Raw genomic sequence first — 12,108 nt, 5'->3', positions numbered from 1 at the left:
ATATGAAACTTTGGCACACAGAGATGAGTATTTAGGGATTTGGCCAGCAGTTGCACATCGACTTCAAGTGGAATGAGTTTGCTTTAGCTGAATGTGAGGAAAAGAAGAAGTACCTACGTGCATTTAGGGAAACCATTTGAACCACAAGGAGGAGCGCTCTGTGGTTTTACATGACATGGTTAAATTCAAAAACTACATTTCATGGGAACTACAGAGTGTGAAACTTCTGTGCTAAACTAAGTCAAAGGAGCCATGAGAGGTCAGATTAATTACAGTCATAAACACTGTGCCAGTTATGTAGGTCACAACAGTTTTTTTTCCACATAACTTTAAAGATTTAAATTTTACCATGTGGATGTCCCTCATCTAGAAAAAATGCCTTCCCAAGGCCTCATTAAAGCTGATACTAACATTCTATAAAATACTGTCTTTTTTCTCATCAGCTGCTGCTTTTCCAAGGCCTCAGGTGCCTTCCTTGCTGCCTCCAGAGCAAAGAAATAACCTCTTGAGGACAAAGGGCAATCTTTACAAGGAAATAGCAACACTAAAGTGTTGGTTTTGTGGTATGAGTTTATACAAGAAGTCTGATGGTTCTGCTTTTTAAATTATAAGGTAACACAAAATTGATTAGCATTATTTATTCAAGGACCATCAACTGACTATGCTTTTAGATGTGGATATATATTAGCATTTTACCCTTGGTGGCTTTTTTTCATTGTATTCCATTATTCTACAATATTCTATATAATTCTGTATAAAAAATAGCTAAGTTGACTCAAACCTATAGTCTCTGATTTGGCCCCAAAGATGAAGGAGAGCATCCTCATTTTGAGTGGAAAGGTTTAGCTCAGCCTCTGCTAAGACCCATCGTACCACACAGCTAACGGATTGCACTTCTTGTTTCTAATGAAACTATTAATAACTCCTCTGAGAAACTATTCGATCAACTGTGAAGTACAGGCACGTACAGAGGGGCGGGGATTCTAGCCGCTAGTTAATCACACATAGCGTGCTAAGGAGAAAAAGCATGCCAGACTTCTTTTTGTTTCTATATGCTTCTTTTGACATGGACAAAGTGCATTAGAGAGATGTGTCATTTTACTGTCAAGTGAGTTGCAGTGTTTTTCCTATGTTTCCCAAAGCAATGAGGCATAGGTTGTTATTTCACTAAAACTATGCAATGTACATGCATATTCACATAATTTTGGACTATTACAGTATAAATACAAAAACAATAATAATTAGAAGAATTTGAATAGTGATTTTCTCAATCTCTCATTTAAACATATCAATACTTGTTAATAACAATTGTATGTATATATATATATATAGATATACACACACACACAAACACACACACACACACACACACACACACACACACACATATATATATATACAAATTCAATAGAATATGCATAAATATAAAATATATATCTTTTGCAACCTTGCTGTCTTGTGCAACGTGGATAGTCAAACTGAATAAAAGTACAATTACATTTAAATGCATGATTTCTATATCATTTAATTATTTGACATTTTTCAGAGCATAGACAACAGGAAGTTGCTGTTATAACTGCAACAAAGAAAGATGCCACTTTGTGATGTGTAAAAAAACACAGACAGACACAGAGGTACACACATACACACACCCCATCCTCTATTCTCTTTCTCCCATTATTAATGTTCCCTTTTCAGTTTAGACAATATGAAGACATGTCTATTAATAAATACAGGATGAAACATTTCATGTTGAAGTCATGTTTGCATCAAAATGATTGGTTGCATTTGGTCTTAGTGAGGTTAGAAAACAAACACAAAGGTGTAAAATTAAAATAAAGAAGTGTTACAATTGTTCCATTTTCGTCCTCCAATTTTATTTTAACTTAAAAGCAAGGACTCCGGGAAGAGTAGCCACAGTTAAACAGTCCAGTGTCTAATGGTGATCTAAATTCAACTTAATACATCATCTTCCTATGTCCTAAATTAATGCACAGCTAGAATTATGGCTTTGTGGATGTAGGCTGTACCTCCATCCCTCTTTTATTCTCGTCCCCCCATTAAGGTTCCCCTTTCAGTTTACAAATGAGCAACTAGTTCTGTTTAGTTCAAACAGGCAGCCTGGCTGCAGCCTCTCAGCAGGAATCTCCTACAATCAGCAGTATGGCAGGTCACAGTCAGCCATTTTCAGTACTTGTTATCTTTGCATCTTGTCATGATCACATAACACTTGTTTCATCAGTTGCTATCTCTCCCATGCTCTATTTAGTGTCTGGACTCTCAGATCAATACAGCCCACCAAAAGGGATATCAGCAGCAGCCTCCTCACCAACCCCCTCAACAGAAGCTGTTCAATGTACCCCATCAGGTCAAACACAGACCGCCCCCCCAACAAAGATATAAGGTATGGACAATGATATCGTATGTCGTGATTCCATGTTACATTCTTTATGAATATGTGTTGCTACAATTCAATCAGTTATATTGTAAGGTATGTTTCTATATGGTGTTTCAAATTCGTGCTCCATGTGCCCTCATTTAACTCTGAGCACCTGTCCCTCCAAAGGTCTCTGCACGGCCCTGGTCAAGTATGTAGATGATTATCTGTGCCACCTCTAAGTCTTCACTTTGTCACATTGGTGTCAGAAAATTCATTATAAACTAGTGCATTTATTTATTTTGGTATTACGCCCAGTAATAGCTAACAAAATCAAGATTACCACCAAATAACGCTGGTCAAGAAACCCACCAACCATTCTGGCAGTTTTGCTGCTGATGGTCTGAGAAGAATAGCAGCAAGTTTAATGAGACACAAGGTACCACACTGGTTTACTTCAGCATTTTTCAGGGCTTCAAGAACATGAGATTACAACTCTGTGAGTAAAGGTCAGCTCACTGTTGCCTTTAAAGTGATGCAATTTTCTCTTAACCTCCATCGACTGCAAAGCCTGGTGGTGGCAGCATCATACTGCAAAGGATGTAGCCCAGCAAAAAGATGATTCAGAGAATGACAAACAGAGTGAATGGACACGTGTATAAAAAACCAGACCATAGATAGATAGATAGATAGATAGATAGATAGATAGATATTTTATTAATCCCAAGGGAAATTCAAGGTTTGTTTGTTATGTTGTTGTTGTTTTTAGATAGACACAGAAGCAAAGTGGTGTTGGATTTTAGTGTGAAGCAAGTCTTCCTGTATCACTGATAAAATCAATGAACCTGAGAGAAAGACCAAACAATCTCCACTAATACACAAACAAGCACAAGCATATTACTTAATATTTTTGATACTGTTTTTAAATGGCTGTCTTTCTTTCATTCTTTTTGTTCATTACACATATGTACTTTAGCAAATTTTTTTATTGCTGCTGTTGAGGATATTATGTAAGAGTATTTAATGCAACCACATACAAAAAAAATATGCAGGAAGCTGAGAAATTTCACGTGATATGTACACATAGGTTTAGTATTTAATAGTTCCACAGCAGTAAAATGTGGATCAATGCCCATATTTTACATTTATTCATAGATTCAAATAGAACAAATGAAATGAAATTAAAATGGCAACTCAGGGTGGATACAGATGACACAAAATGTGTGAAAAGCGTGAACGGAAAGCAGAGGCGCAGATGCAGCAGAAATGTGTTAAACTGTTTGTGTGGCTCATGAATATTTCACTGAACTGTGTCTTTCACATCCCTTCAGAGAGGAAGATCAGTGTGTGGATCAGCTTTCACGATCAGGTGTCTATTCCATTATGAAACAGCATTGCTGAGGTAGATGAAAATATAAATGGCACCAAAGTGGAGTATTTTATTCTTGCTGCCCTTTACGTTTTGCTTGGCTGAACAGAGGGACAAACGCTTCATGTAGGGATGACTATGATGTTTGAACTAGTGTATGTATGAGGGTTACATTTCTGCCGACACTAAATTCATAAATGCTTTTGTATGTACACTACCAGTCAAATGTTTTACAATGCCCCAATTTTTCCAGTTTTTTATTGAAATTCAAGTAGTTTAAGTCCAATGAATAGCTTGAAATGATACAAAGGTAAGTGGTGAACTGCCAGAGATTTTTTTAAAAAAGGTAATATTACCCAAAACTGAAAAATAATGTACAGTTCAGAATTATACAATAAGTCTTTTTTCAGGGATCAAGAAATGGGTTAACAACTTAAAGTTGTTCTGCAGCAGTGGAGGTTGATCAAGCCTTGAAAGTTGGTGCTACTAAATCCTACAGGTGTCCCAACCTTTCATGATTACTTATAACCCCTCTGTCTGCATAAAAGTAGTGTTGGAACACACTGAGGCACCAAACCCTCCAGAGCATTATTTGTGCAGTACTGTACTGCACAAAGTGGTGTGTTGCTATAAAACTGGTGAGGAAAAGGCAATTAACAATAGAAGAGAGACAGACCATCATAACACTTAAAAATGTTGGTCTTTCCTACAGAGAAATTGCAAAGAAAGTCAAGGTGTCAGTGAATACAGTTTTCTTCACCATCAAAAGGTACTCAGAGACTGGGGGAAACTCTGACAGGAAGAGAATCTATTTATTTGTATTTTAAACCGAGTTTGAACCACAAATGCTTAAACATACCAAGTCAAAAATTGGATTTTGGATTTTATGGCCTAATGGCAAAAAATCTTGATTTTTTGCCATTAGTTAGCTATATATCAGGGTTTCCTTAGTCATTCTGCAGTGGCGGCCCGCCACTGCTAAAATCCCAGCGCCACTTCTTTAAATTTCTTTTTTTTAAAAAATCATTGCAAATACACCTCCGCCGCAGCATATCTCCACCTTCACAGCAGTCTTGCACAGTGTCGGGGTGTCGGGGTGTCGGTGTGTCGGCGGTGGGGGGTGGGTGGGTGGAGGTGCGTTTAAAAAAATAAATAATAAATAAAACTTTTTTTTTTTTATATATATATATATATATATATATATATATTTTTTTTTTTTTTTTTTTAAACGCAAAGTCTACCTTCTTCTACTGAGACCACATTTGACTATGTTTATTAAAAGGATGGGATGTAGGAATGAAACAAAGGTAGAAAAGATAATTGCCAAGTTTTGCAAAGGCAGTTTATTTAAAATAAACATGGAGTCAATATTAACTTGATTACTGTGAGCAATATAGGCATAACATCTTATTGGCTGTAGCGTTTTCATGACAACTTACTGAGAAACTTCATGAAGTCCAGTTTAATCAATATTTTAGCTGCAAAGCTGCATGTTATATGTCCCTTATTTTTAGAGCTGGCTGAGTGACTGGGAGCCAGTTTCTCGAGTTTTCATCTCAGTGCTTTCGACGGTGTCTTCTTGGGGCAGGTGAAGAGCTTTCCTGACGATGCTCTTAAAGGCAGGACTGGAGAAGTAGTAGATCACTGGATCCATAGCACTGTTCAGATAAGTTATGGTGATGGTGATGTAAAATACAGAGGTCAGATCCTCCACGGCAGGACAGATGTCAGGTTCAGGGAGGGTGTTGATTAACTCTCGCATCTTGAACCAGATCACCAGCTGTGTGACGTTGCTCGGGAGGAAGGAAATGATGAAGACCACCACCACTACCATCATGAAGAACAGAGCCTTCTTAATCTTGGCATGTTGGGCCAGTTGTCTCCCTCTCAGGTGGCTGATGATGTGCACTGTGCAGTAGAGAATCACAAGCAGAGGCATGAAGAAGGAAAAGATGAAGACAAACTGATTCCAGGCCAGATTACTTTTGGGCTTGGTCTCAAGCCTAAAGTTGTCGCAGTTGGTCGTGTTCGTGTGTTGTAAAGTGAAGATCTGAGCAGTCATTGAAAAGGCCACCAGCCACAGTCCAAGTGCTCCAATGGCAGCTTTAGAGACACTCAGGGAGTTGATGCGATGATGGGGATGCACCACACGCATGTACCTGTCCACAGCGATAGCCATCAGGAAGAAGGTGCTTCCAAGGCGATTCATAGCCAACATGAAGAGGCAGATGTTGCAGAAGGCGCTGCCAAACATCCATTTCATCTCAGAGATGTAGTAGCTGGTACGGAATGGCAACGCCAGATTGAGCAGAAAATCGGCTATTGCCAGGTTGAAGACTAACACCGTGCTGCTTTTCCAAGGCCTCAGATGGAAGCAGAAGACCCACAGAGCCAAAGCGTTTCCAGGGATTCCCAAAACAAACTCCACCACCAGCAGTGGAGGGAGAACTCTGATCAGCACAGCCTTGTTGAAGTTGCACTGCATGTTGAGTTGTGTCCTTCCTTGATGTCTGCAGAGCAAAGAAATAACCCCTTGAGGACAATGTGCAATATTTAAAGGAAATATCAACACCAAAGTGCTGGTTGTGTGGTTTAGGCTTTTACGGGAAGTCTGACGGTTCTGCTTTTAAATAACTCTTCTGAGAAACTGTTCTAATAACTGTGACGTATTTAGATCATTATCTATGCCACCTCTAAGTATTCACACTTTGTCACACTTTGGTGTCACGAAATTCATAGTAAACTAGTACATTTATGTATATTTTTGGTATTACGCCCAGTAATAGATAGATAGATAGATAGATAGATAGATAGATAGATAGATAGATAGATAGATAGATAGATAGATAGATAGATAGATAGATAGATAGATAGATAGATAGATAGATAGATAGATAGATAGATAGATAGATAGAATTTTTTTATTTAACCTTTATTTAACCAGATAAAAGAGCCATTGACCTCTTTCATAAGGGTGACCTGGCCAAAAGAGGCAGCAACAAATGTCAAAGTAAACAAAAACAGACAGATAATAACAAAAATTAAAATATTAAATACAAGCAATTTGATACATAAAATATAGGAGTTATTCTTACAGTAACAATTTAAGAACATGGGCACTGTTTGAAGGATTTCTGTTGTCGATATCCTCAGATAGAGCGGAAGGCTTCCAATGAAACAAATTTTGACAATTTCAGTTCAGATTAGAGGGCATTCTAAGCAGAGGGGGCAGAGTAACTGATAGCTTTTTTTCCCGTTTCAGTTCAAACATGAAGAGCAGAGAGATACAAAATGTTGTGTTTGTAGGCATAATGGGTGCATAAATAGGTAGGACCCAAGCCAAGAAGCGCCTTATAAACCAGAGTCATCCAGTGTGTGTATCGCCTTACATTCAAGGACGGCATGCCAGCTTTAGTATACAATTTGCAGTGGTAGGTGAGGCGGCTGCAACCAGTGATAAACCTCAGAAGACAGTGGTAGACTGGAGTCAAGGACAATAGGCAGCTGGTTGAAGCACACAAAAACACAAAATTGCCATAATCAAGTATCGGCTAAAAAGTAGCTGACATCAGAAGCTTCCAAGCTCTGAGGGAGAAACATGCCTTGTTTCTATAGTTGAAACCAAGCGTCACCTTTAATTTAGAGATGGGATTTTTGACATGAACTTTGAGAGAAAGGTCATCAATAGTTAATCCCAGGTACTTGTAACTGGTGACCTGTTCTATAGTTTTACCATGGACAGTTCTAATTGAGGGGATATCCTCCGAAGGAACAGATGAATTTGAAAAAAGCATCAGTTAGGATTTTTCTGTATTTAAAACGATTTTCAATTTTTCCAGACGAATCTGCACTGCATCAAAGGTGGATTGCAAGAATTCAAATGCCTGTGCAGTTGAATGTGAACAGCAGTAAATTACAGTCATCCGCATCAAGATGATATGAGGCATTTGACAAGTTTGCACACAGATCATTAATGTACATTTTACACAGAATGGGTCCTAAGACTGAGCCTTGAGGTACGCCTTTTGTAACCTCAAGAAAGGTAGAACTAACTCAAGCCATTTGAACACCTTGTGTCTTCCTTGCCTAATAATCAGAAAACCAAGAGGCGGCTTGTTTGGAGATGCCAATCCTACAGATAATTTCTAATAGACGACTGTGTTCCACAGTGTCTGGAAGACCCACATCCACAACAGAATCAGAAGACAAGTTTCTGATAGTCAACGACTTGTTGATAGGTGGCTCACAGGACAACAGCTTCAAGCACAGCTTAATAGTGGTTGTAGTAAGCAAGTCTCAGTTTCAACTGTGAAGAGAAGACTTGGAGTTGCAGGTTTAACAGGTCGAGTTGCAGCAAGAAAGTCATTGCTAAGACATCAGAATAAGAAAAAGATGCTTGCCTGGGCCATCAAACACCACCAATGGATTACTGAAGACTGGAAGAATCTATTATGGACTCATGAATCAAACTTTGAAATCTTGGGTTCATCACAGGATTTTTGTACACTGTGGAGTAGGAGAAAGGATGGTTCCTCAGTGTGTGACATCAACTGTCAAACATGGAGGAGGAAGCGTGATGGTCTGGAGCTGTTTTGCTGGATCCAGGGTCTGTGACTTGTACAGAGTGAGAGGTAGCCTGAATGAAAACAGCTACCACAGTATTCTGCAGCACCATGCAGTACCCTCTGGTATGTTCCTAGTTGATCAGGGCTTCATCCTGCAGCAAGATAATGACCCTAAACATAAGTCCAAGCTCTGCCAGAACTACCTTAGGAAAAAAGAACAAGATGGAAAGCTTGAAACCATGGAGTGGCAGCACAGTCTCCAGACTTAAACCCCATGGGGCTGGTTTGAGATTAACTGGACAAAAGAGTGAAAGCAAAGCAACCTACAAGTGCCACAAATTTATGGAAACTTCTGCAACAGAGTTGGGAAGAATTTTCTGAAGAATATTTGATTTCCATTGTAAAAAGAATGCCACGAATGTGTTCAAGTGTTGTGTCAGCCAAAGGTGGCTACTTTGATGAATCAAAGGTTTAGAATACATTTTGGCTTCTAAATTGATTTTTTTTTTTTAACATCATTTGTTTATTTGTTCTATGTTTTCATTTGAGAGTACAATGAGACATTACCATGCAGAATTTCCAACAGAAAACTGGAAAAACTGTGATGCTCTAAAACTTTTGACCGGTTGTATATTTGGATTGTTTATGCAGAGGTGTGTGTATGTACACGGTGAGAAAATACGTGCATATTGTGTTTAGTTTTCTGTGTTGTTTTTTAGATACAGATATATCAGTGTGAGATAATCAGGGTGGTATGACAAAATGTCTTCCTCTGCACCACAATGTTGGAGAACAGCTTCAAATCACTTGAATTGACAATAAATAAACATGTCAGCAGTTCCTAAAAAAGGTCTTACCAGAAAGGGAAACCAATAAAGTCGTTTTTTCAAAGTCAGAAACAGATCATTTTTATATTAAGACATGTCTGTGCATGCAAACAACACTATGGGATTATAAACAAAAAAAACAGTTTCAGATTTGATGGAGATATTCTAAATATAGATATTAGGTATAAAAATTATTGTGTATGAAAATTTGAAATTGTGACCATGTGTCGGTGGGGGGAAATTAAGACGAAACCCATTTTATTAGTTTGTGCTCATGCTAAGATTCAGCTAATATCCCAAGCTAAGATTTAACCTTTGCTTTGTGCCATTAGGCCATAATATCAGTTTTTTGACTTGGTATGTTTAAGCATTTGTGGTTCAAACTCTGTTTAAAATACAAATAAATGGATTTATATTTTCTTTAACACAAAGTCTACCTTCTTCTGACGAGACCACATTTGACTATGTTTATTAAAAGGATGGGATGTAGGAATGAAACAAACGTAGAAAAGATCAACTTGCAAGTGTTATTGTCTCAGTCAGCTGAATATTAGGAGGTTAAAATATGCACTTCGGCATCAAGTCAATTGTTGTATATGTTTATGTAAATTTCATGAATTTATTCATGAAAAAACAAATAGTTTTACCCTGAAATTTGAGTCCAATACTGTAATTTAGAGAATATTTGAGAAACATGAGGAATGAAACTTTGAAAGAAACTTGTTTTATTTGTGGTTTGCATCATTTAATCAGATTTTTTAACTCCTATTATTTTTAACCTTATTTTAACCTTGCTTCTGTCATGTTTAATCAGCCACTGGTCATGAAGAATGAGCTGGTTTATTCTTTTGCAGGATTTAACAATTCGAAGCTACAATCAGAAGTCATGAGGAGGCACCATACTGACAATATGTTAACCTCTGCTGCTGTCTAGTGGAAAACATTAGAAAATGTTGCTTTAAACACGTTTTGGAAATGACGCCATCTGTAGGATGCTTTCATGAAACTGTTTTTTGTAAAAACAGAAGCGTGAAAGTGTTGTACACAAAAGAAGCAATGAGCAGCCATGTAGCTGCAAATCTTTTTCTCTTTTTAATTTGCAAAAGGTTCTGTGACTAAATCAAACAGAAGACGTGTGTTTAGAAGTAGGAGGATGAATGAAGAGGAGGAGTTGTAGGAGGGACTGTTACTAAGAATTTGAACAATGATCAGTTTGTCCTTCTCAAAAAACAAATTGACAGAATTAACACAACAAAAAAATGTGCATTTAATGAAAAAGAGTTTAAAGCAGAAATAGGCACAGTTATCAACAGTGTGGGAACAAAACTTTTCACCACATACCAACAGAAATGATCACTGAGTTATCCTCACATGCTTATAATGTTGCAGTCTTTTGACATAAGACACATGTCCCTCAGTAATTTATCTTTGGATAAATGTGGCTTGTGTCCTGGCAGTCCATAACCTGCTCATGAGTGTGCTTTCAGACAGGACAGAAAAGAATGTGAAAGAGCCAGTTTAGCCTGCAGGGCAGAAATGTGCTTCTGTCCTCTTCCACTGTTGTCCCATCAGCCCTTGTGTTTCCTTCACCTGCATACCTGGGAACAAAACATGATGGTTGCTGCTCCACCCTGCATAATGAACATGACATTCCAGTTTCACAACCTTGAAGAGAGCAGACAGAGACTGAAATGTACATATGAAGTGGCTGAAGGGGTAGTTTGCAGTCTGCTGGTGGTTTGTCGAGGAGAAAAGCTGGAAACGCTGATAACTTGAAGCCTGGTGTCACACCCTCCGTTTAACATGAAATAATGAAATATGAATACACAGTGCTGTTTTGTGTGTTGGACAGATTTTTTATTTTTTTTTCTAAATCTGCTTTGTTTCTGAATGTTTGGGCTGAAGCTGTTAAATGATAAAAGATGTAGAAGACAGGCAGTCAGGTTTTTCCACATGCCACAGGTCATATGGTTTGTCATTCAAGATGTGTAAAGCTCGGCAAAGCACAGGACACGATATACGCCACAGTTCATTAATTTATTAAACAGGCAAATTATTAGCAGACCTTACCTAAAAATAAGGAGAATTAAACAATCAAAGGAAGCATTTGATTGACCTTTTAAAGCTTTGAGCCTCCAAATAAAGGACCTTCATCTTAAAATGTAATGTAATGCAAATGTAATGTTTCCATAGAGGTGAAGGATTTTATATTGCAGTGAAAATGAGCCCACAGTAAGCAAAAACGTGACAGGAGCAAAAAAAACGCCCCATTGGACTCAACTTTTTCAGATTTTTCAGTTGAACGGCAGGCTGTGTAGTATGAAAATAAAATAAAGATGCAAGTAGTAAAATGTTTTTAGCATGTAGAGTCTTTTCTTTTTCAAATATGGGTTACACATATGGGCAAACATGTTTCCACAGAGGTGCAGGACTTTATATTGCAGTGAAAAATGAGCCCATAGTGAGCAAAAACTTCATAGGAGCAGAAAACGCTCCATTGAAATAAACTTTTTTGGACTTTTGATTGAACTGCAGGCTGTGTAGTGTGAAAACAAAAGAAAAATGCAAGTAGTAAAATGTTTTTAGCATGTAGAATTGTTTTGTTTTTCAAATATGGGTCACACATATGGGCAAACATGTTTCCACAGAGGTACAGGACTTTACATTGCAGTGAAAAATGAGCCCACACTGAGCAAAAACGTGACAGGAGCCTCATAGGAAACAAATAAAAATGTTGTTTTAATATTATAACATTGCTTTTTAATGCATATAGTGATCTGTGTTATATTTCTAAGAACCTGAAGTTTAAAAAAAATGTTTTTTTGTTGCCAGTTTACCTTACAGGCCCATTCTCTGATTTACACCTGAGCGCTATTTCCTGGTTTAAACTGCTGGATTGTGGTAAAACCAGATGCAATCTCGGGATTACGAGACTGAAAAATAGCTCTAAAATAATCCTCATGGGGGTTT

The 12,108-nt window shown here is 37.8% G+C and overlaps 1 protein-coding gene across 1 annotated transcript; it reads right to left on the bottom strand.

The window, feature by feature from the left end:
• Positions 1-5,063: 5,063 nt before the first annotated feature.
• LOC111576653 (hydroxycarboxylic acid receptor 2-like) lies at positions 5,064-6,253 on the bottom strand. Its single transcript, XM_023282428.3, has one exon. It carries the CDS (start codon positions 6,229-6,231, stop codon positions 5,257-5,259), a length of 975 nt encoding a protein of 324 aa, XP_023138196.1. The 5' UTR covers positions 6,232-6,253; the 3' UTR covers positions 5,064-5,256.
• Positions 6,254-12,108: the final 5,855 nt, after the last annotated feature.

Source organism: Amphiprion ocellaris, chromosome 6 (genome assembly GCF_022539595.1).
Source record: "Amphiprion ocellaris isolate individual 3 ecotype Okinawa chromosome 6, ASM2253959v1, whole genome shotgun sequence".
In the NCBI taxonomy this organism is placed as follows: Eukaryota; Metazoa; Chordata; class Actinopteri; family Pomacentridae; genus Amphiprion; species Amphiprion ocellaris.
This window is presented reverse-complemented; position numbering and strand designations above follow the sequence as displayed.